The 25,509-nt window shown below is 40.0% G+C and overlaps 1 protein-coding gene across 6 annotated transcripts in view; it reads right to left on the bottom strand.

The window, feature by feature from the left end:
• LOC111245864 (uncharacterized) overlaps positions 1–25,509 on the bottom strand; it is a 136,695-nt gene that overhangs the window by 20,094 nt on the left and 91,092 nt on the right. For all 6 annotated transcript variants that reach the window (XR_015321854.1, XR_015321855.1, XM_086981002.1 and 3 more), the window contains 2 exons: positions 22,162–22,280; positions 1,820–2,318 (listed from right to left, as the gene is read on the bottom strand). Coding sequence is in view for 4 of the 6 variants with exons in the window: in XM_086981002.1 (XP_086837128.1) it covers positions 1,820–2,318; positions 22,162–22,280 (618 nt within the window). In the remaining 2 variants the exon portion in view is untranslated. The remainder of the gene's footprint in view (positions 1–1,819; positions 2,319–22,161; positions 22,281–25,509) is intronic.

Here is a 25,509-nt window from a genome sequence, read left to right as displayed (position 1 = left end):
TAGGCAAGACATAGCATTTAGGCCATGGCCGGTTACTAGCGAACAGCGTCCGTTCTGTAGTCGATACAAAGTGATCAGAGGACAACTAGTTGGTGCTGCTTGAACAACGGGTGGATTATGAAGATTTATTTTTATATACTAATTAGCACTTTTGCTTACCGTATAGTTTGACACAAACGATACATAGAGCTTGCGTATAGAGATACATAGAATAGTAAACAATATTATTATTGCCAGGTAGCTTGTTTATGGTTTGAACTTAATGTGAATTTATTATACTGCCAGCCCTCATAACGATGTGTTCGATGAAACTTTACCAACAAAACTTAAAAGCGAACGAATGAATGAATAGTGAACAGCATTCAATTGATTGTTACGTACGACGGATCATTCACAAAACATTGAGCTAATCCAGGAAGATTCTATTATTGAAAATAGGAGAAATTTTTGGCAAACAATTTCCAGAACTTCACCCATAAACAAGCGTCTCGTATGCAGAGTCTGTCATTTTAACCTTTTAACTGACATCACGCCGAATTGCCGCTATGCATCGCCTATACATCGTTTGCTTTCCGTATATATCTCGTGTGGTAAACAACTAAGCGAAAAATATTAACTTCGAAAATTTCCGAAGTTCTACCTAGACGCGTGACCCCGCCTGCTACTCACCAACAAAGAACCAGAAATGCATTGATACGAACTTTTTCTTAGTTCAGCTTCTTTCACTCAATGAAGTATATATAGGTATGTTGATGAGGGTTATGACCTTCAGGTCTTGCCTAATATACCCCTATAGGGAATGTATGTATATCGTTAACAACATAAGACCCTTGATGTGCGCATGACATTGTTCCAGACAGACAAACACAGTCATCAATGGAAAGTCGCAAAGGTAGGATATTATTATTATTATTAAATGAGTGAATTATAAAGGGAAATATACCACCGATTGTGACTGTTACGATGACTAAAAGCTTACTCTGTGTCGTTGGATTTTTTCATATGTTGCCAGTGAAAAAGAATCTAAGTATCAAAAGTTACTAAAGTATTGTAACTTAATAGATGAAGTTGAACTTGTGTTGCTCAGGGACAAGTCGAACAATCGACCGAGATCACTGAATATGGCAACATTTAGGAACCACTATAGCACCTTTTTTTTTACTGTCAATAAATGTCCGCTTTCGTACAGACTAATAAATAATTAAATTAATCGCTTTTTTTACGTTGTAGTACATTATTTCTAAAAAATAAAGAAGGAATATTCATATATATATATTGTGCACTTTTTGGTCTAAACAAATGCTTTTATAAATAAAAAATAAAATTCGCGCCAGGAGAAGACTTGCAAATATTCATCAGTATTATTCATTCGAAAGGTAATTATAGTTGTAAGGTCTTCGCACAGTTTTCCTAATCACTATCACTAGCCTAACTTCAGGCGCATGGATTCGTCTTTTTATCTTAATGAGACAAAGGATATTTACAAAAATACATTACTGTTATCCTTAAAGTGCATCAGCCTCGTAATGTCTCCTACGTGGGTAATACTTCGATATAGTATAAACACCACTAAAAAAAGGCGTACAAAAACGCGAAAAAGTGCAAAAGAGATCGGCTTTTAATTAACACCGAAGCTTAATGGAAATTCATTGTGTTGAACGGGAACGTGCTGCGCGCACGGACATTCGACGACCCCATAGTGCATATTAAATATTTAGCCTATTATTTTTTCAGCTTTATTAAGATCCACAGAAAGCTTCATCATAGAGCTAACTACTGGCATAACATTAATGGTACCAGCCGTTTTTTCCATACTCACCGGTTTGCTTATGGGGAATAATATCCGCGCCACTGTGTGGCAGTTGCACTTCGTACCCTTGGTCCTCCTGCAAGGGCTTAATCTGTTCGGCTTTGGCTTTCTCAGACACGGATTCTATTTCAGAAACCGCTTCCACCGCGTGTCCTTTATCTTGTTCTTCGCTCTGAACTCTGTTCAGGCTGACTAGGGCAACAGTGGCAATTGCTGTTGCAGGATTGGTTTCACGATCTAGATCAGATGATCCTTTAACGAAATCTGACGCCGGTGAAGTCACGAAGCTCGAGCTGCTGCTACTCCATTCTGTTGTATAGCAGTTGTTCCTGGCATCACTTCGATGAGAAGTCCGTTTACCTCTAAACTCTCCGTCGACGTTTCGCTGAGAGCTGAAGCAGAATTGGCCACGGTTGGTAACTTGTTCGTCCTGATCGCTGCTTTGATCCAAGCTCGAGATGAAACGGTAGTTTTTCGGAGTCACCTTAGTTATAATATCGCAATTGTCCTAGAAATAATTGAGTAAGGACACAAGAATGGCGGTGTAAATGGGCAGATCGGAGCTGAACTCAAGCGCACCTCTGAATTTACATATGTAAATGCATTATAGTTCCATGCCCTGACTGAATATTTGACGGAAAGCAAGCGCTTGATATATAAACGTTTCGATAAATGTAATGATATATCACAATCTATCTTTACGCCAAACTCCGGAGGGAAAATGTACTACGATGGAGTTTGTCTACAAAAGTAGAGTACTACCTCCTCTCTTCAATAACACAAATTTACCTTATTACTAAAGAGATATTAATAAAATAAAGCTAGATTATGTATTAATACCAATAACAGGTAATATTACTAGAGCTTTGAACTTTCTATAGCTGACTGTTGCCAGATTCAAACGTAGCTAAACGTTAATTCTAAAACAGCTAATTCGGCCGTATAGGTGTTTTTGATGACTCGAATCTTAGTTTCCGTCTAAAAGGATACAAATACATTAAATGAACTAGTGTACCCGTACGTGCGCAGAAACGGTACATTCATCCTTACAAAATGTTCCCGAAGGTAAACTTATCACTTTTTGATTTACTATCATTTTCAACTGTTTCGTTTGATACCTCTGAAATCTCTAGAGATTTTTCTTTAACTAGAATACATAAATTTTCATTCAAATAACATTCATTTATGGAATGGTTAGTAAGGGCTGAATCTGCCCAGATCCCCAAGAGAAGCGTTAACGGGCACCGTGCACAATCCGCCACATCGGAAACAATACAGAAAAATTTCTTTTATACATTTGTGAATATTGCTATATTCCAGATCTGCAGCAGTATGTAACGAGGGGTTTCGTTCAGGATTTGTTCTAACGGCATGTTAGTATGAATGGCCATTATCGACCACGAGAATAAAACGGAAAACATACATATGTAAAAGGACCTCGTATACTTTGTTCTACAGCAGATATTATTTAGTCACGTAAACTGAATCAAGATTATATTTTATACAATGTTTTTTTAACAAATCGTTTTTTCAAAAAAATTTCTTTAGTACCAACTATATAGTTACGGAATTGATGGCTCTGCTAGTAATTATCTTGATCACCCTAGATTTCCCTTATAGGTCTTAAGCTTACAGAAGCAGATGTGTCCACCGAAGAAGGCAAACGCAGTTTCTATAAAGCTTACATGTTTGACGTTTGTACATAATAGCTTAATACTGGACAAGTAACTTGCACATAATAGAAAGGTGGTACATACGCTAATTAGATATTATGCAAAGAGCAATTGCCTCTTCCGGCAGCTATCTCTACCGAACTGCTGTACTTTCAACGAACTTCGAACGCCATTCTTCAGAGCCTCATATTACATCCAGTTACGTTTCCTGTCATATGTGATAGCGGAACTAAGGCAATCGATAAAAACTTACTACTACGTTCGTGTATTCTACTGAGTAACATAGACACACAGCTGCACTTATCCATAGTATAAAAGAACGATGCTGAGCGGGTTTATTAATATGAGTTGGATGCTGTTGACGGGATGGCCTGGATTAGATGATACTCGTAGAAATCCTAATAATAGACGAAATGGACTAAACGTATAATTATTACGTTGTTCAAATCCAGTCTACTTGCTGGTCACAGTAGCGGTATTAATGCTGCTAGGACTCTTCTTGCGCCCTACTGCTTGTCGTCGTCACCAGCCACGGTAACTGCCATTCGGTGGATCGGCGCCTCGGATCCTATCTATGCTATGGCCTCCTCCATCGGGCAAAGACAAAGGAGCAACAGCGGCGTCGTCATCGACATTACTGATTCGGTTCACTCTCTCACTTCCGCGCACCGAGGAGCAACGTTTTCCCACAATTCGAGTAGAAGGTACAGTAACAGCAGAAGAATGGACTAAGGGAATATGAAATGTTAGCCTGCGGATTTCGGACGAGACAGTGGACCGTAATGCAGTTACCGTTGTGATCGAAGTACATAGATGGCAGTAGCATCAACAGCAACAGATATCGATTGTGAGCAAGCATTAAGGTGACGCTGGACGCCGCCAGTGTCGTCCTATCCACGCGCCCATGAACACCTTTGCAGAGAAGGACTCCGTGGTTAGAGGAGAGGGACTTCGTTGCTATGATATTTAGCGGCACAGCAGTGGCCGTAGCGGTGGCAGTAGTAAACTTGCTTTCGCGGTGGCCAACTCGACCGCAAGTAGTGATACACATGTCTTCACATACACACACGCACCTACGTCCACGTCCATATCGACGTAGAGAATAACAGTTGCACAATTCTGGAGAAAACGCGACGTGTCCACCAGCAGAACAAGTAGGTTAGCGTGGAATAGAGTAGATTAGGCTGCGTGAAAGAACCCCCTCTGACGCGACAGTTACTCACTGGACTAGTAACAACAGCGGCAGCAGCAGTAGGTGGTCAGCTCGACACCCGACGTGACGGCAGTTATAGCGGTATTTGCATTGACATCAGACATAACGGTTACGGTTATGATAGGTTTTTATAGAACAGGAGGATGAAACAACTGAAGAGCTGCGACGCGGATAGGAAGATTGCTGATGAGTGGATGAGAACTGCTTTAAGGACGCGACTCTGGCCGAACTGTCCAATCGTTTGAAATGGTCAACGTGTGTTTATTTATGTGAGGGTCGCTAGAGACGGCCATCAACGCAGAGTTAAAGCAATTACGGTTCTTATATTAAAAAAGAAAAAAAACTTAAAAGCTGTTAAAGATTGGTATGTTTATTGGTGTATCCCAAGTTAAACAGAAGTCAATAGGCAATCGAAATCTCATATCGAGTGTCAGAGATGTATCGAATACTAATTTCTTGTCTGTAGATGGATTAAAAGTAGAAGATGTTTGTGTTTTGCATGCGAAAATTTATACATGGTTGGCACGTAAATGATACCATCTATATTCATGATTATTTCACTATAATGGACGCTATAGGTAAGCTGTTCTTGTGCGTGTCGGGTCCTTGTGGAAGTACATTTGTAATACAAAGAGCACGTCATACAAGGACACCGCAATATTGCTCGTAACGACACAGGTGCACTAGACGAGACTCATCTTATTATTAGAGCACCATTTTGGAGGCTGTATGCAGGAATCATTATAATGTGGGAAGTGCACATATGGCAAAGAAGTTATTTGGTTCGAATAGGACGATGATAGGATGAAACGCTATTCCACGCAAGAACGTGTTCCTCCGCAAAGGATATGTTCTCCTTAAAGAGAGAGATAAATGATAATATGAATGGATTGCTGACATTTGCTGCAGAGGCAATGTAAATAGGCGCCCAGTGATTTACACATGGGTAAGTCCTGGCAGCGGTTTTAGTAGCACGAACGACATACTCTGCCGGCCTGTTTTCAATTAGGCTCAATCTGTCTCGACGTGCAGATCCTTATTTCATTAATTTTATAGAAGCTTAGTTAAAACAGCTCGCTAGAAGTGCTTCCTAAACGTACTAGGCTGATTAAGATCATCACCACATACGAATGAAAACGTTACAACCCTGAATATGCATATACGAGAACGGGTGCATCCTTCCGCCTTCATATTTGAAAGCAGGTCTTTTGAGTCATACTGCTGAACTCTTATTGACTTTCTTTTTAAATTTGACCTTTGCATTGGACTAGTATAGCGAAGTTTTTTTTTGTAGTTCTCAATAAACATTACGGTGATATTGTATGTGAATTAACGAATAATTCATATGATGAGGTGTTAACTAAGAGCTTCAGCTTTTACGAAGGCCCGAGGGACCTGTAGGAAAGTTTGTCGATGGTTTTAACACGCTTGCATGGTAGTAGGCAGAGCGTCTTGTTGTCGAGATAGGGGGCCAGTTTTGTCAGATCAAAAAAAAAGTTAAACCCATTGCAAAAAAAGTTCAAGTTGCGGCATTCCAAAATAGCATTGTAAGTATTTCGAAACCACTTTTTAAAAGACTGTTTCTTGCCAAATCGAGACTGTGCCCTCAGTTCTGATTTAGACCGTTCTAGAATACTGACATATTCTATTCCGAAAAGATTTCCAGTACAAGTTTAAATAGCACATGTTTTTGTTACAAAAAGTATTCAAAACAAGTGGCTGGCCGTTACAGAAAATTGAAGTAAACTCATAAAAAAATGAAAACAAACGATCATTATTTTAAAGTCTGTCAGATGTTACGCAAAAGTATGCCATATCGCTAACTCTGTAAAGTTTTTTTTTCATTCAGGCGCAGTCTGTGGCCTGCTGCGATTCTTATAAAAAGCTTACGTAATGGGCTTTGTATGTCGGAGACAACCGTCGCATCCGATATGCTTTTTTTAATGAAAAATAATTACAAAAAAAAAATAGGTGCTTCGAGTATCCGGCCATATTTGTTTATTGCATAAAAATGCTGAATTTATCAGGTCTTAACGTGTGAGATATCGATATTTAGAGATTTTCATATCACCTATACAACACACAATATGAGCGCTTATCAAGGAATACACGAAGTAAACGAGACCTCAATTAAATGAATTTTGCGTGACGGTAACATTCATATCAATACAAATGGAAACTTTATTACAGCAAAGCTGTTTTTTTTTTTTCGAAACCCATATTTGTAGTCATTGTAGATTGATTTTTTATTCACTATAAATTTACCACATACTAAGGGGTAGGTACGTTATTTCAATGTTTCGGTACATATTAAAAAAGTATTAATAGTTTTTATTGATGTGTATTGAGTAAGCGCGCAATCACTTTGTAACGCTTAATTATTAAAAAAAAAAAACTAACATGTTTTTAATAATTTTTTGTCGGTAATTTTTTGTTTGCCTCAGAAATGGCTCACTGGCCAAATGTGTTAACGGGCCCGTCGAATGATTAGAATCCAGGAGTCGATCACTATTGCAGGCAAGTGATATGATTTCCAATACAAGTCTTATCGTTAACTTGGAAAATAAATATTTGAAGGACAATCCTTGGACCAGTTAGTTTACTAGAATTCACTACCGAATGCTACACTCCAGTCTTCTAGTCAGAGCGGTAGCATAACTTCTGGCTCTGCCTGACACATTCACTACATCATAAAGATATAGTCGGATACTAGCAATACGTATTACGCGGTTAGAGCAGAAAGAGAATTGTAGAGAGGGCTTCTCTTCTCAATAATAATAATACCAGCAATCATAATAAATTGCCCGAATCGTGAAGAAATAGGGAAATTAATGTAATAATATTCATAACAAACAACAACTAAAGACATCGGCAGTTTAGTATGCAGTCGATACTGGCGGTAGTTACTCTTAAGTTAATGCCGGTTCAAGGTTCTATCTAGAGTTCAACTTGTACGCTCGATTTCAGTCAGATATTCATGACGAATCCCCTATGTACGTACGCTAACTGGATACGTGTACGTAACGTGTTATATTGTAGCGCACAACCTAGCTGGCAACAGTTTCACATTTGATATTGCCAGGTTTGAATCTAATAACACTTCAGAGGAGTAGAGAAGCAGACGAGCAGTGGGAAAGGTTAGGTTAGGTTAGGTCGATAATAAGACTTGTATTATTAATTAATAAGACTTGTGTTATTATTTGTATACATCGACCATCAATACTGCGCTGGTATTTAGCAAATGCCACAGACTACGAACAAGCAAGCTTGGTGCAAGCAGCCCCATCTAAATAGCTATGTAACAATCGAATGCCTTAAAGTTTTAAAAATATATACAGTAATATGAGAGTATGTGGGCAGGAAACATTGTTTTTATATAACTGTTCTCTGCTTTTTCAATAAATCGAACTTTATTGATTCACCCTCGCTGGTAGTAATAAAGAAGTTTTTGAATATATGAATATTCAGGCCGGCAACACAATATTCCAATGTCAGAGAAAATATATAGAACCATTGAAAACACTTCACCTCATATAGGTCACACGAGTTTATAAAACTAAGCCAAGAAATTTCCCAGATGTCCTAACAATGATAGCAGCAATTAACGATAGACATGATATCTATCACAATTTCTCTCGCGTCTCCAGCTTTCACATATATTGCCAGGTTCGTAGAGGCGGGGTATGTTACAGAATTTATGGCAAAGCGAGTATCAATGTATTGTTTTATCTTTTTTTTTAATCGTTACTTTCTATTGCATTCGTACCAAAAAGACCCGCATCAATTTCCGCAAATTTTCAGTCTTGCTTCCTAATGTCCAGCATGAAGGCTTCCGTTGCCAGGGGCCCGAAGAGACGACGTGTGTCCTCAGACAGCAATGGCGATCCAATTGCGGCTCACTATATGTAGTCCCAGTGTTCTTTTGAGAAAAAAAGGCTTTGGCGCGATTTAATTACTCGAAATTATTCACTGTAAGATCTTCCTAGATGACGTGTACCCCTTACGATGTGATCGACACTACTTCGAAGTCGAACGGGCTCAGAGCGACCGCCGAGGGCAAGCCAATGAATCCATTGAATCATCCATATGGCCAACAGTGTCTTCCTGCATCTTTCGGGGATGCGCGCACAGTGAAACCTCTGTTATTTGCAAAGAAGAACGGCCCCAAACACGAAAATCGGTTTAAAAAGGCAACAAGTGACCTGGCACAAAAAGGTACGAGGTGGTGGAAAGTGGACGCTTTCTTGCGTTATCTTTTAAACTCTATCGCCTCTGCTTTAGTCAGGTTTACAGTCAGTTCAAAATTGGGGACTGCCGCTCGTAGAGTCATTCGACCCGTATATCGCTAAGACGTTTGCATTCAGGATGATTTTGACTGATTTCTATAGCCCTCTTATTTAATTAGGGAGTCCCCCCATCAGGCGGAAAATAAGAGTGGGCTTAGATGGTTTACCTAAGCTAGGCCATTGGTTCATGGGAAAAGCGCGAGTATGTCGCTTCTAATTTCCTGTAGAATTGCAGCGAGAAGATAGAGCACATTCATTGGGACACGCAGTTCGATCGGCGTGAGCATAATTCTGTCTGTGGACGATGACGTGAGGTGCCTTGAATGCCGCGTATAACGGACTGTGCGGCATTACCAGGCCAGGATCCTGCACGCCGTTTCTGTCGAAACCCATGTCGGTCCGTTGGAATATTATGTACGCTGACTGTGTAGTCTGATAGTTAACAAACCGAAGAACAGTTTATAGCAAATGCTTTTTCATCATGACGACGGTCGCTTGGGTGGCTCCTTCTTTTTGGGATTACTAAGGATATAGCATCACCTCACTGGGCAAGAATTATGCTAATGGGTAAACATTTATTAAATAGTGTCATCCAACCCGGTGTCAGAACGACGACGCATTTGAGATGTTCGTAACAGACTCTATCTAGAGTGGCGGTCTGTTGTTGCGTAGGCTTCAGATATTTTGTGCTAGCTCCCGCTTTGTGACACCTTATTGAAGAATATAATAGGGAAATTCCTTCTTCTGCCAAAAAATAGTAGCATCGCATGTGCTGTCGTACCTTTGTCGCAAACATCTCGTAGAAGCGATGTACGAAGGCCGAGGAGTTAACCGCAGACGCCGTCGAACTGTCATGGAACTATTGCTACTGGTACGATTAACGTTCTGTATTGGCAGTTAAACGGGTCTGTACCTGTTGAAGGTATTGTTCCCTTTGTAACCCATACGATTTTCTACGGGTCGTCTTAAAAATGAAAGCTAAAGAACTTGAGCTGTACCTCGCCAGGACTTATACGCAGCATCTGATTGAAGTTCCCCAATCTAAGCACAGCTTTTTTCGTCTCCGCGAAAACATAGATCATGGTTTCACTATAGTCGTAGACTTGCACGAAGGGCGTAGGCTTATGGCCCAGGTACAGCGAGACAGAAGGTGTCATATGGGTCAATGTTGCAATCGTGTTACACTTTAATAGTTTAAGGATCTAAAGTGTAGATCCAATAATTTGATATTGCATACCCGTCTAAATGTCTGTAAATGTAAATGTGCCCCATTTTAAAGTTTAGAAAAAAAAATACCACCAGGAGTCCTTGGGAGGTCCTGCGCTCAAAGGAGCGCAGGACCTCCCAAGGACTCCTGCGCTGAGGATCGACAAAGACATACAAAATATTACCTTCAATTGGCAGAAAAACAATCTAAAATAACTAAAAAGTCAAACATTTCTTCGGAGATGGCTTGAAAACATTAAAAAACGAAGCACCAGCACCAAATGTTAAAGTAGCAGGCGAACTGGCTTTAGAACCTTGATATAAGTTATCACCGGATAGCACATACATTTTTTACATGTTCTATACAAAGCCACAATGTGAAATTCCGTCATCGCCCAAGGGCAAAATAACGATCCTAGCTTCGTGATGTTACAGATATTTGGGCAAAGACGATGGGCAATTTTAAACAATAAGATGCACACCGGCTAGCCGATTTAAAATGAAAATGGCATATTATCGTTAGTGATGAAAGTGCATGCACAAATGACACTAGAATGAGCACTTGGAATACATTAAAGAAGTTTTTTGCTGTCGAAAAGTTGACGTAACTTAGTACGGATGATGAAATCCAAGGCACTCGATACGGTACATTATTCTTAAGCTGAAAGGTGTAAGTTATAATACTGAAGAGTTGCTATGACTTAGGACTCCATTTCATTAGTGCGCGCATCCCAAGATGGTAAAAAAATCATCAGTCATAATTTCTAGGATACAAGCCGACTTAGTAAATAATGGCTACCTCAGGCGAATCAATGACAGGACACTATAGAAAAGTGGGTTTAGCCAAATTTGCAGATAACATTATGAGAGTGTATGAAGAACTTGAAAGCGGGCAAAGTCTCCAAGCGAGTACCATATATAATTTGTATTCAGACCAATCTTCCAATAGCAACGCACGGTCTACAGTTGAACATGAAGGACGATCAAAGATCACAGGCCATGTTAAAGACATTAGTAGCACGTAGTAAAAAAAAAAATAAAAAATTTCACTTAGGTCGAATAGAACAGCTAAACGATGGCCCTTCGCGATGGTCCTTCGCTTCACCGAGGAACTACCAAGTTATTAATGAAATCCACATTTGGTTCTATTTAATTTATCAAACTTCTTATAAGAAGTTCTTCACTCTCTTCTTACAAGAAGAGAGTGCAGCAATCTTTTTTGCGTTATATGTTTATAGTCAAAAATATAATAGAGGAACGAAAGGGGGCGGGTGGAATTAGATGAACCTGCTTAGGTTTTAAAGGTTGGTACTATTAAATTAAAACACGTACGCAATGATCTGGAAGAAAGATGAGTTTGCGTTTAGATCAATACATCTACAAATGGTATCGTAGCTTTTGGCTCTGCTGTAGGAGAGGTATGTACTTCAACGGGCGCAATTATTGCTTTCGCGAACATCGTTAATGACTATCCAAAGAAACCGAAACGATTTTTTTAGCCATGTCAAATGACGGCGTCACAGGGCGTGGGCTAAATCAGTGTTTCCAACATCAAAACCTTATTATCGAACGGAATATATTTCAAAGAAAGCGAACATCCCATAGAAAAGGTTATTCAGGATCTGTATAGACCACACCGGTCTGGGTATTTTTGGGAACCTGCAATGGATCCCAAATACTTGTTTTGGCTTTCGGATCTTGTTCTTCTGGACACATACAAATCGAAAATAATATCACTTCTTCCGTATATACATATACTTTTAAGGGCATGTGTACTATTCAGACATTGTACCTATTATTATATATACTCAGAACTTCTTTGTGAATTACAGTAGATTTTGCCCAATGTATGGTTGTATACGTACGCGTGAATAAGGTGGCACTAACTTTTCCTACAGACCTGTAATAAATAAGTACTGCTAAAAAAACATATCTCTGAACTTCGATGTAAGCTATATGCTTGACTTTTCGAAGGCGCACTGCAAAAATATAGACGATTTTAGGTCCTATGCTTTTGGGCATTGCTTTCACGATCTGGCTATGATACAAACGTTTACTGTCGCTATAAACGTGAAGCTGCAACTGTTGATAACAAAACGCGACATCTGTTGGACTACTCTGTTTATTTAGCCCCCCTCTGTAACAACATACGGGTTTCCAATGCAGCATAAAATTATATCCCCGCAGGAAGGCTAATTTATTCAGAATAATAATGCTAATAATTATTTAAACAGTTATTCGCGCGTAAAAGCATGCTATGAAAATTAATGTACCGTTGCTTTGTCACCAGAAAGAAATATTCCACGCACTCGTTACACATATTCAGTTTTTTTTTGTTTTAATATAGATTTTTGAAAGCAGAATTGTTGAGCGACCCATCACCTTCCTGAAATAATATCCTTTTATAATTGTGTTGTGATGACAGCGCTTATAATAGCTCTAGCGTGATACCTCCGTCTGAAAGAGGCTTAAACGCAATGAGTTCGAATTGGAATCAGACTTTCAAAAGCTAACCAGAAACTTTGTTGACATACGATAACGATAATCGCTTGAAACAATTCGACATTATTCCATTTCGGCTATACAATTCGAAGTTATTCTTGTTGACCAGAGTCTGTTAACTCGAGTTCCGCAATAAGATACATATTGAAAATCGGTGTCAAATATAATATAATACAAGCGTAATGCAATTAAACCGGCAAAAATCCTCGAGGTATTTTCAAGCGCGTTAGAATATCTAAAATTGGCAATAAGTCGACGACATTTTTTTCCGCTATAGCAACTGTCAAACGCTTCCTACTAGCTAAAGGTATATTTCAACCCTGGTGTTGGATAATAATCGGCGGAGTTATTTTTTCTTCTAACATAAACTTAAAGTGATCCCCATCCACAAGCCTTGTCGATAGCAGCAGCCTCAGTATCGGCCCCACCAAACTGTGAACTTCGAACACATCCCAAATCAGATATTATTATTACTATGCGTATAATATTAAGCCTATATTCATATGGTAATGTTGCGCATATATATATGTATAGCTACTTGCAAAATAGAATGGCAGGTTGTTAGCTAAATATATCGATAGTTAATGCGGATAGGGTCCCATCAGAATTAATAGATAGCTGGTCCTAGTGTAAGACCTATAGCCAGCTTTGGCCAGTCACAGTCCTAAACAGTACAATATCTAAAGAAACGATGGAAGTTTTTAACACAGTAAGTTTTTAATCAAAAAAAATCAATGGAAATTAATCAAAATCAATCAAGTTTTTAATCAAAAATCAATCAAAAATCAACACAGCATTTTGTCATCTGGATTTGTTTTTTTTTCATTTGACTAACGTACCCTAAAAATGCGATAATTTTCTTAGAAAAACTCTTTTGCGATAAAATTATGCACCGTAGCGAGAGACGATTCTATCACTCGCTAAATCAGTAATGTAACCATTAATTTTGTGAGCAGCTTATAGAGTGGCGTATAGTCGTTAAAGGCCGATCGGTTTTTACCTAAAAAGAATAAAAACTTGTCCGTTATGGACGATATAGCAGTACGACATCCGAATTAAGCTTGCGGGGGACGCCATTTATGTCCAATGAAAATTTCACTTATGTCGAATAGGCCACAGGATGCTCACTACAAAACGAGTGAACACTTTCGACTGGCATCGCTTCGATAACAGTTAACAAATATATTTAGTACTACATGTATCGAATATACACGAACAGTTCTTGCATCACTTTTTTTTCTATTGGCTTGCCTTTTGTTTATTTTGTCGTTTAATCGACATTTCGTCTTTATGCGGCTGACTCGACCCTCATGTACACGATATATTTACCTCCATGTATACGATATGTTTACCATACTTGTTCCTTATTACGTTAACCCGTAACGTGCCGCTGTGTTTCTGTTACTGCTGAAGCCATTTTGACGCAGCTGATGCTTATTTTTTGGGACATTTTGAGAGAAAATATCGTTCTTATTTCCACCCATCTTGCTACCCCCACTAATCTCATGCTGTCAGCGATATCAGCTGATTGTGGCCGAGGTTTTATTGTCTACCGGCGCTCTCGATCTGTTACGACCACCAGGAAAATTATGTAAGCACCAAAAGCAGTGGTAACGGTAGTAAGTTTCGTGTTTACCGTTGTATTGATCCTAAGTTTCGCTTGTTGGATGTATAGTATGACTTGTCCGCAGTAAACCTAGGGTGACCTAGGATTCGGCAGTAACAGCATCACAAACAATCAACAGCCTTAACTGTGAGCTACGTGCTACTTAGAAGGCCTAGAGCCATACTTTTAGGTTTTAGCTTCGTAACTTTCGGCCGCTTTGTCGTTGGTAAGTTATTGAAACTAATAGAAAAAGCCCCAAAATGTGAGAGCTGAACACTGAATGCTATTATATTTCTGGCGCTGTATAACTAAGCAAATCGAACGCTCAAATACACTAAAAACCCTCCAGCATGGAAAAATTAGACCACCCTAGTATGGGTAATAAAACGTTCTTATGAAAAGTTTTTTTGCCATCGCGTACGCGGTTGAAACAGCACCTAGCCGATGCTCATCGAAAATTGTATCAGGCCATAAAGGCTAAGTTGTTATTGTATTGAAATGAACATATTGTGTCAATCTGCGTTCTTTATTAGCTGGTACTGGACGCGCCGTCTGACCTTCGGTCGCCATATTTGAACCTTGCTATAAAGTCATCACGCTTGCAGGACAAACGTATAGACTGCTGAGATTTTCAAATAGTTACATAATTATCTAAATATTAAATAAAGAGAGATAAAGATGTGAATCGGTGTGAAAGGCTGGGATGCACATTGATTGTATAACAAAAAGGAATGCTGATTTTTCGCTACGCAAATATATTTCGATAGATTGAAAAGAACAGTAAAACGTGTTGCTTAAGTCCCATAGAGCCTTACTACAGCAACATAAACAATACGATAAAAGGTTATAAGGTTATATAATAATAAATAACTGTCCCCGTTATTGCATATCAAACTTCCAATTAAAGTAGGACATCCTAATCATTACATGGAAAAACAAGATAACCGTGATACCCAAACTGAGTTGTGATCTTTGTTTTTTACATTTAGCTTAAAAAATTCCGTAGGTCGTAAGAATCTAATAAAACTGCTCTGCGCAAACAAAAGCGTCTACGTATATGTGTGACGCCCGCCACTTTCAATTTATCTATACGACTTCAGTGCCGCACCGTACTTCGAAGATTCGTCGCACGTTCACAGCTCTGGGTTACAGCGACTCCTCAATGAAACACGTATAACAGTCAAACAGATTTAACGCACTGCACCAGCTCCTGGAGTGTTCTGCCATTTCGTTTTGCCATCGAGTTTGATGTCGTCGTCAGGCGTTTCATCGTACGGCTGGCTGGCTAGCTGGCTGGCTAGCTGGCGGACTCCGAGCGCAAAACAAAGCGTGTCAGACACCTTAACCACTAAACTACCACGGACTCTCTGCACCTTATCCGTCCATTTCGTTATTTGCGCTCAGTGGATTCGCCAGTACTGTTACTAGTTTTACAATATATTCTACTCTGCATCTGCGATATTTGCAAGCAAATTAGCGTCTGTATAAAAATAAAAAAAGATGAAGATGAACCAATATAAATCCGAATAATCACATGGCACCGTCTGCCACTGTTCCACACAGGTCCTCGATGAGATAGGATACTATGGACTCCATCTTAACTTTTTATGAAAGCTCTACAAAATGATTGCTTGATAAACGAAACCGCCAATGCCAAGTCAGACGCCTTCGAATCTGGCGGATTGAACAAAGAGCGATTGTGTGTTTGATTCGGTATCGTAGGAACATAGATCAGCGCTAAATAACAGAATTGATTTTCGGCAGACCTATACTACTGGTATTACGTATACGACCGGCAAAATCCAGCCATCCCGCCACCATGGTTATCAATATTTGTTCATCTCCACAGAACGAATACGGCAGTGTACAAGTTCTGGTACTTAGAACTGTTATCGTAATAACAATTTTGAAAACGATTTAAGCACTCCTGTCAACTCGTGGCTAAGCGTGACACGTAGTTAACGCTTTGGAAACCCGCTGCCCAAACCGTATCACGCTGGTTGCATCATCACTCTTGGCGGCCGAAGGCTCACCCTCACGTTCCAGGGTGCGAGAGCTATTGCGTCTCACGACCGCAGCATGCTCATCGACCAGATATTATAACCTACGCAAAGGTATTGTTGGGAAGGTGCGACGGACCTTTATATGAGGGGACAGTTTTAGGCAGTTTGTCAAAAATCGATATTTGAAAAACAAAATAGCCAGGAACAGCGAGATTAGTACTTCTGTGAAGAAGTATAGTTCCGCTGCTTCTCGAGCTCCTATGAAGTGTGCACATTTTTACTGCTAGAACGAAAGAGCGACGTATCAAACCCCGATCTCGACCAGTATTGCTTTAACTGTTTATATTATTATAGGTTCGTATCGGAGATCAACCCCGATAGTGTTTCACCTTTCTAGAACGACGGACGCCTTGGTATGTCTGGGCCATTCCAGATACCACAAATGCCCGCAGTCCATCGAAGCATGACTCCGCTAGATTTCCCAACACCTCGTATTCTACATTTGTCTCTGAAAAATTGAGGACTTATCGAAAGTTGCTGTAAGGTTGTCTGTACTCTCATGAAAAATTTTGGATTATCCGATAACCGATGCATCCTTTCATAACCTTACCTGTCGCTCACCTGCAGGCCGATAGAATTAGTTCCCCTCGGAGCCCGATTACCCGCTCGGAAATCGCGGTAGAATCCGCGTGTACTACAATAAAAGTGTTTTCATTTGGATTTAGCTTTCGTCTACTGTCCCTTTCCAATGAATTAGACATTTACTCGACTTTTACTGACCAAAGTGTTCAATGGTATGGGCGGGCAAACAGGTCTCAGCTGAACCCCTGAACAATGCGAACAAATTACTTAACATGGCATCAAGTCCGATGCCTACTAAGAGAAAGCATCTGGTTGAACTCCTCAATTACTGATGTAGGAAACATTTTCAGTTTAGCTTAGACAGTCTCACACGTTTTTTTCAAAGAGATCATTGCCATATCTCGATACCGTACACTTCCCTAGCGGGCTAGCTTGACAGCCGTCTGCAAGTTTACGGATGGCGTGAAGGTTAACGCGCAAAGCCTAAGCCTCAGAGGTAAAGCATAGATTCCGGGCAAATACCCAACACAGTTTAGAAGGGTTTCAGCGAGTTAGCTGCGAGCAAAAAAAAATGCAGAGTTACCCGTTTGACGGTTGAAGAACCGAAAATTATTTCTAAAGCTTTAGACAGAGAAGTGCTCGACGTACTTATGACGTATATTTTGAACAAAAGACTAAAAAAACGTGCATTATTGGCACCACCCGTATCGCCCTGTTTAGCTATCGAAGGAATACGCCTTATTCTGTAGTTCTTGAGGTTTTAGTAATTCGTCTTGGTTCCGTCAGCGCATCATTTCTTCAAACATAATAGAATTTGAAGTATTCAGATTCATATTAGTCTATTGGTTATCATCATATAGCAATTGTAATACAAAACCGTTATTTACCCCAGACTTCGGTACTTGCAAGATACCCACTATAAATCATTATGTGCTTTTTCCTCAGTTCACAAACTCAGTTATATTGCCCCTACTTACTAATTAGTGTCGTGGAAACGGCCCTTATTAGGGTATTGTACACACAGGTCGATTGCCCTTTACCAGATTTAGTGCAAATTTACTGTTACTAATACGTATGTATACGAGTATTTAAAGGAATCACTGTACTTTATGAGTAGCGCAAGCGCATTGAATAATGTCAAAACGTGGATATCAGATAGCATTGATCTACGAATAACTTAAAGTAAGACCTTTAATTGGGTTCGCAAACTTAGAATGTTAGATAGAAACGAGCCATAAAATAACGAACCCAGGGCTCATAGTTTAGAGCATAGATGTTTCCTTGGTCTGCGAAACCCTGGTAGACCTGCGCCACTTTAATCAGGCCCATCTTTCTGTTGGCCTGGCGAGCCTTTGATGATGTCTTCGCCAAGCGCTAGTCTGCTTTATCATCAGACTGACTGTTATGCAGAGCTGGTTGTACTATTATTAGCTTGCTGTTATTATTCTTCCATGGTAGCTGCTTACTGGGTGCTAGGGATTGCCTGGCATACCCACGGTGTTTCAGAGAAGAAGGCTCCTACATTAGTCGAATGGACAGAACGATTTAGAGTTATCGGCGTCATTGGCACTGTGCACCTGGTTCAGGCTCGCTCTCGGTAAGAATTTGGCCTCACAGGCTTCACCACTGTGAGTATGACTGCAAAGGACTCATTGTGACCTTTCATTTCCTCTGGAGGAGAAATGGCTTGATTTGTGCTTTCTCCTTTCAAGGAGTCTTACAAATCGAAAGCAATCATTCCATAGGCAACAATCAGCTGCTGTAAAAAAGCCATCAATGATTAAACATATGAATATACGTTTTAACAATACTACGGTAATATCCAAGAAATGTTAATGAAAACCAACTGCCACCTTCGAGGTGCGGTTCGCTTGTAAAAAAAGTTCAAAATATCTATTATTATTGAGCCGAAGAATCTGTCCTTGACCGGAAGGCGATCGCCTCCTAAACAGTCTAAGAAATCTGAAAATATATCTCTTTTGTATAGTAAGATGAAGACTAATTCAATATCGAAGTAAAAAGTGTGAGCTTTCCCTTCGAGACTTTTAAGTCTTTGATGTTACTTTGGTCACACAAACGACGTTTGCTATATATTGCGTGTTGAAAAAGCCAGTCAAAAGGTCCGTGCAAAATACTACCGAGCGAATTCAAATAGCAAATGTCGAACTCTCTAAGTCCTATTTAGTATGACGGTGACCAGAAATGACATTTCAATGGCAGCCTGTTGTACGAGCTGTCATACCGGAAATGCGATTCCGTACGTCAGAGCTCATCCGTACGTAATATTCCGTGTGCAGTAATCAAGGCTTATGGTGATGCTCGAAATCAGCGCATATTAAGCGCGTACTTTTGAACAAGTCTTTTTCGAGTTTATTCAACGACCTGATCCCATAACAGGGCTGTCGAAACTCCTTAGCTTTAGGTTCAGTTATCAAATTAACTGAGTACGCGTTAATTCCCATTGAGAATGAACGTGGATAATAGGGAAAAGTCTAGGGAGTCAGAACTTGCTTGTGCGATGTAAAGGCAGCAACTGTTTATAGACTACCCTCGTCTTCATCTTAACTTCATTTTTGGACATCTCTCTCAATGCGAAACATATTATACCTATTTTTAGATTCATCTTATTTTATACCCCTGAATGGCTATACTGGTTTAACCTCTCTACGTATGTCTCTGTATAATTAACAAAAACTTGCGTGATCACGTTTTTAGCCGACCAAAGAGGTCGGTGTTCGACCGCGTTGCCTTTATACCCCCTTGTTTGTTACGCCGTCTTGCTGTGCGCCGCTTCTAACAAAAAATTTCCATCCAAAAATTCCAAGCTTAAACGAATTGGAGATAAACATCCTTTGCTCGGTATATCAGATATACGCGATAGAAGATAATCGCAGTAAAGTCGTAGATTCCGTGCGCCCAATACTGCACCTACGGTACACTCACCAATGCACCCACTCGCGTGGTAAAGTTAGTCCAAGCCCAGCGAAAAGTTATGAATCCTAAGGTCAGTGGTTACCGGGACTATTAATAACAGGCCTTATAATAATACAAAGCACGAACACTGGATCGCGGTTAAACCTGACTGGGTTAACGTTTTGAAAAGGTAATGCATAATTTACGACTTATTTCGACCTATTGCGACCTCTAGTGGGTAAAACGACGTTTGGCCTAGTTTAACATGTTATTTCCTAGCGTTCCATTTCTAGGACAGGAGGTTTTCACAACCGAAGCTCTTCACTGCATCTGCGTTATTTTCACAGTGGCGCATATAGATGTAGAAGTTTTTAAGTATACACAAAGTCGATGTCGTTTAACCATTTGCAGCTATCAAATTGTGTAGCCCCGATTTTTTACCTCGTACAACCCGATTGTTTACATCGTTTTCTCTGGCGTAATAGGAACAAATCTTTGGATCTTTCTTTAATCTTCAGAGTGGCAACAAGCTATCTGATACTGAAAATCAAAGAAGGTACATGTATTTCTAGCCATCATTACTACTACTTCTGACTATTAACAAACTGGAAAGTGTTTTATGATTTTAGGTGCATATTAAAGATTTTTGTACGAAGCACTCGTACTCCTCGTATCTTTAAGACAGAACACTTGGGGTAATCCCCATTCTTAATTTCCTTGCTTTTCGGGATATAATTATTTTTTTAGGACAAGTTTTGCTAAGAGTTGAAGATACTTCGACATCACAGTAGCGTTATTGAGAACAATTTATTGAAAAGATGTATAGAAAATGATATCTGGGCGTATACATATATCATATTGTCTCCTTAATTCTATACATACAAAAATACAATTTTGCAAGTAAAACTGACAGAGGAGATTTCAGACATATCAGGAAGCAGAGCTCATATAATTCTGTCGGATCCAATAAATGATTAGTCCCTCTTGCGCTGCTATGGGGAAATCACCGTTAAACATATAAGGTCCACGCGACATTTGTTCCCCGATTCGTCTTAAGCCAAATTTCAGGGAAAAGGAGGCTATCGGCCACGCTTAACAGTTCCCGTATTTGAGCATCGCCTTTGGGGGCCGCTATATATGAAACTGTTTTTTTTTTTTTAAATCGTGGCGTTATCTTGAGGATTCCCGATAGTCAAACACACCGATAAGATTACCCTTAGGAATCAGACTGCTTTAGAAGAGAAGAGAACTTTATTCAGCATAATCGATGCATGCGTACACTAGCCACTGTTCAATGAACCGAGATGCGTTCCAACTAGGACTTACAACTCGTCTGGGCCTAAAAATTACATAAACTAAATGGGCCAACGCGGCGAAGCTTAATAAATGATCGATATTAAGTCATATATTCCAAGTCATACCTTGCAAATTACAGATCGTACAATCCTTCGGTTCTCAACAAAGAGCCATGGTATTTTAACATGGTTGTTCGCCTCTAAATAAAAAAAAACGCTCCGTTTTTTTTAATGCTAAACTGTTATTCAAGCCGAGCACGTCGTCACGCGCTCCAAAACTTTCTATCACCTAGTTTTAGATAAGTCTCAGTTCAGCCGTGGTATCTAAGCAGGAAGTCTCCTCGAAAGCAATTTTAACTCATTGTAGTTAGTGTGTTATTGCTGTCTTTGTGATGGAACTATTAAACTTAAGGACAGCTAAGCTGGCCTAAGTTTAAAGCTGGACGTAGAAACACTTCGTTCGGACGACTGGAAAAGCCGCCAGTCGTCTGAAACAACGACTAGCGGCAATATCGGACGGAAAACTCAAAGCCTTTAGGTACGGTTGGGCCTGTCGGCTTTTGAGCTGTTGAGGCGTCTATCCTCGAAACACCCTCTATCACAGGCGCTCAGCACGAAGAAGATCGTATCTTCCCTATTACTGCGTGCATATCTTCCTAAATAAATACTTTCATCAAGCGATTTCCGATTCATATCTATGTATATCATCCATGGTGTTCTCGAAATGAGGTCGTTGCTAAAAAATGCATGCTTGAGGTACCTGGCACACGGGCATAGCACCGATAATATGTCCTTGGCCGTTACTTTTTAGGGATGCCATATTGAACTCCACCATGTGATTCTATATTCATTAATTGATGAAAGATTTAGATAGAATAAGGTTTAGGTTAACTATGTTAGCAAAAAAAATGCTCCTTCAATAACGGTGCCCCGAATGTGTATCACGTTTAACACCTTTTGACGGCACTTTGTTTCTCTACTACTACGTAACAACGCATCGTATACGATATTTTTTTCTGAAGTCATATCGACCCTTTATATTCTTGCGTGTACCGTCAGCTCGGCTACTTACACTTTCGAGGTCGACATAGTTGTCATCAAGGTATCTTCTTCGACGTATGCGGCGATTCTTTACGGGCACTCGACGAGGTGGTAGTTGCCAAGATGCGTAAATTACTGGCACGTACTCCTCTGAAAATAGAAACCGGAACGACAACGATAGAAGGAGCATATCAGAAGGCCGAAAAGGACCTGAACCTTGATCCAGTCATTTGACTATGCCTCAACTTCAAAATAAAAATTCGTATCATTATGAGGTGGAGGCAGTATTCAGGCCAGGTACGTTGAACGGTACAATAAAGCATTTGCACGTTTATTTAAAATTGATGATTAGGTAATATACGCTTTTATATGTTCTTGCTTTTTCCATTAATCTGTTTACCCTGCTTCAGATTAAACAGCTTTATTTTGAGTTTGATCACGCATCAAACACGGGTATATTACGTAGCACGTAGCAGGCAGCATTTGTGATCCATTCACTTCGTTTCTTTTAATGTTACAATGTTGCGGAAATGTATTCTATATACGACGACGACGCTGCTGGCCTTCTAGTAGAGAACTATAGATTTTACCTCGTCTAAATGCCATTTTGATCTTAGCAAGGCACTTCTAAAGAGTAGTATCAGCTAGAGAGGCTTTATTCGTATACGCCATTGCATATCGACGACTTTTCGTTTTCGGTCAAGCACCAAGGGAACAACAGAATTGAAAGCGTTGTTTTTTGCCACCCAACGCGTCTACCACTGATATTCTAATTCAAGGTAAAATGTTGTCGAGTCGACGAAACGTATGAGACCTTTTTTGTGAAGAAATAAAGATTATTTTTACAACGGCATTGTCAAGTCTGACCATTGGCAGACGACGAAACATCAAAATAGTTAATAGATTAAGATCGATCCTATGCACCAGCATTGTCCGTTGGAGGATGGCTATTCTTCTATAAATTGTTCCCCTTCGTTTTGCTTTTTTGGGCAGTTGAAATGTCCACTAACGCGTCTTTAGTGGATGGTCTCATAAATAGAAGGGGAATATATAGTCTTGAAGTTGATTAAAATATGAAGAGTCGATCTAAGCGAAAATCGACTTAAGTTTCTTCCTTCAAAAAAGAGCAAGAAAGTCCACCGAAAATATTCAGTATTGAATGCTCTCTATGTTATGTTTCTCTTAAGATTTATAGATAAAGGCTCTAGACATATACTATTCGGGCCAATTAATTGATCGAGGCAGAATGAGAAGTAAACGCTTACAAAATGCAAGAAGACGATATACCGAAAGGACATAATGCTAAGTGTCTGAAGGGCCGCCGATATTCTGTTCGAGCTGTTTTGTCTGACGCTATTTTAATCCCGAGAATCTAGAATTGACGCGCGTAATGATAGAGCTGTAACGTTCATTACAATATCATCAAATGGTTTGTGGATAAGGACTAGGTCTTCCTAACGAATATACGCAACGGAAACATCATTTAGCTATATCAGACACCTTCGTTACGTAGATAAAGCTATTTGTAAATTCAACCCTATAATTGTTGCACTCGTAATATACAATTAGAACGTTTATTCATAATAGATCGCTTTGACAATGCCTGTTGCAAAAGACACCTTCTAGTAAAAATTCGAACAGGTAAAACTATTTTGGTACGCTAGAACGCCTGTCTTCCAAACCCAACCTAAAGCCGACTTATCGACTCAATGACCTTGAAGGCAGCGAGAGTCAAAATGTAGTACTCTTGTCACGTACGCTCGGGCGTGACAAGAACACGACAATATATATGTAGACATATGAATATTTGCTAGCTTGTTACACCGAAGGTTAGACTGCTTGGAGCGAAGCTCAAATAGAGGGACTGTCAAGTAACGCTTAATGGTTAGGCAGCCTAATGTAAAGCCTAAAACAGCCTGAACGTCCTTTGTCGGAGACAATGGCCTGACACGCAGGATGTCAGCCCTCAAACAGTAACGTAAGGATACAGAGCAAGAATACGTGAGAATCCGTCTTGTGTGAAACAAACCCCTCTAGATGTTACCAACTAACATAGTAGTTGATCGTCGGACGGTACCCTCGGGCTACCCAACGTAACCTAGTAAACGAAGTTGGCCTGTTTAGGGTAACGTCAGTTCACTTGCGGCCAAAACATAGCAGAAAGACATGGACGCTTCGCGAAGCCCGGCTAGGAAGACGTTGGATATTAGATTTAATCGTGTCATGTGGGGTAGCCTCTCCATCCCAAATCTCCATTGTGACAAATTGTCACAATGGAGATTTGGGGGTGAGGGGACGCAGACCTCGTTACTACTTTCTTAAGCAGATGATGCACAAATACACAGATAGACAACATCGTTCCCCACGTTGAAGTAAACGACGCCTCTATTTTCGCGTATCTGCACGAGACTAACAGGGCGAAAAAAGGTACCACACAAAGTCAGAGAGCTTTTCAGTTGTAATATGTCCTCCACTATTTATCCTCAATTATTCATATGTGCTCGAGATCCACAGTCATTTCTGTGTGAAGCATGCTGTACTTCGACAGCTAGTCGTCCGAGCGGTCCGAGTGGATCAGAGTCCGGCCAATTATTCTGTCAGTTCGACACCCAGAAGGGTACCGGAGAAATAATGCCATACAGGCGACTATTGTAAAGCCGTAGTGTGACATGCAAAGCTGTTTTATACGCATTTGCCTTATCGTTTACCGGCCATATGTGAGGTGTCTGGTACATAGATAAATCTAGAAGTTTCCTTAGTGATCTGACTGGCACGGGAGCATGCGACTTTTGTCGTGGTCAAACGTGGCTTGACGTAAAGGTGGCGGAGTGTTCTGCTCTTCGTTTCGCAGGCCACTATAAAGCGTGATGCTGTCTTTACATAAAAAGAATTGTAATCAACAAGGAGAGAGGTAAAGTACTATACCACTTTCCGATCCCGAGGGACTGCAGCTGACTCAACGATACCGGTGCAGAAATAAGGATAGTCTTCCCGCCGCCCTCTTTGGGATAGTATATATATCGCCGTGTAAATGGTGAGAAGCTACAAATGAAACCGACGTAAATACATACACGCGACGGAGAAGAAGAACGTATTGTACATTGGTAGCGTAAAATGTAATTATTGCGAATTTTATGGCGTTTTACCAGCTCCGGTGAAGTTGGACATGTGACAGAATGAAAGAGAAATCCAAGCCTGTAGAAGCCTGCAACTCCGAAAATACTAATATTAGAAGGTGTGAATTTTTGATTTTTTTGTAAATGGCAAGGTTTATTTAATTCATAACCTAGGATAATGGGGCTAACTTCAAATAGTGCATCGTTTCATCATGTTAAAATCTTACATTCACGAGGTGGTCCGTTTACGAATAAGATAGTGA

The sequence above is a fragment of the Varroa destructor genome, unplaced genomic scaffold (assembly GCF_002443255.2).
Source record: "Varroa destructor unplaced genomic scaffold, Vdes_3.0 BEIS01000002.1, whole genome shotgun sequence".
NCBI classification, from domain to species: domain Eukaryota; kingdom Metazoa; phylum Arthropoda; class Arachnida; order Mesostigmata; family Varroidae; genus Varroa; species Varroa destructor.
The sequence above is the reverse complement of the archived record's forward strand: the minus strand, read 5'-3'. Positions and strand labels throughout refer to the sequence as shown.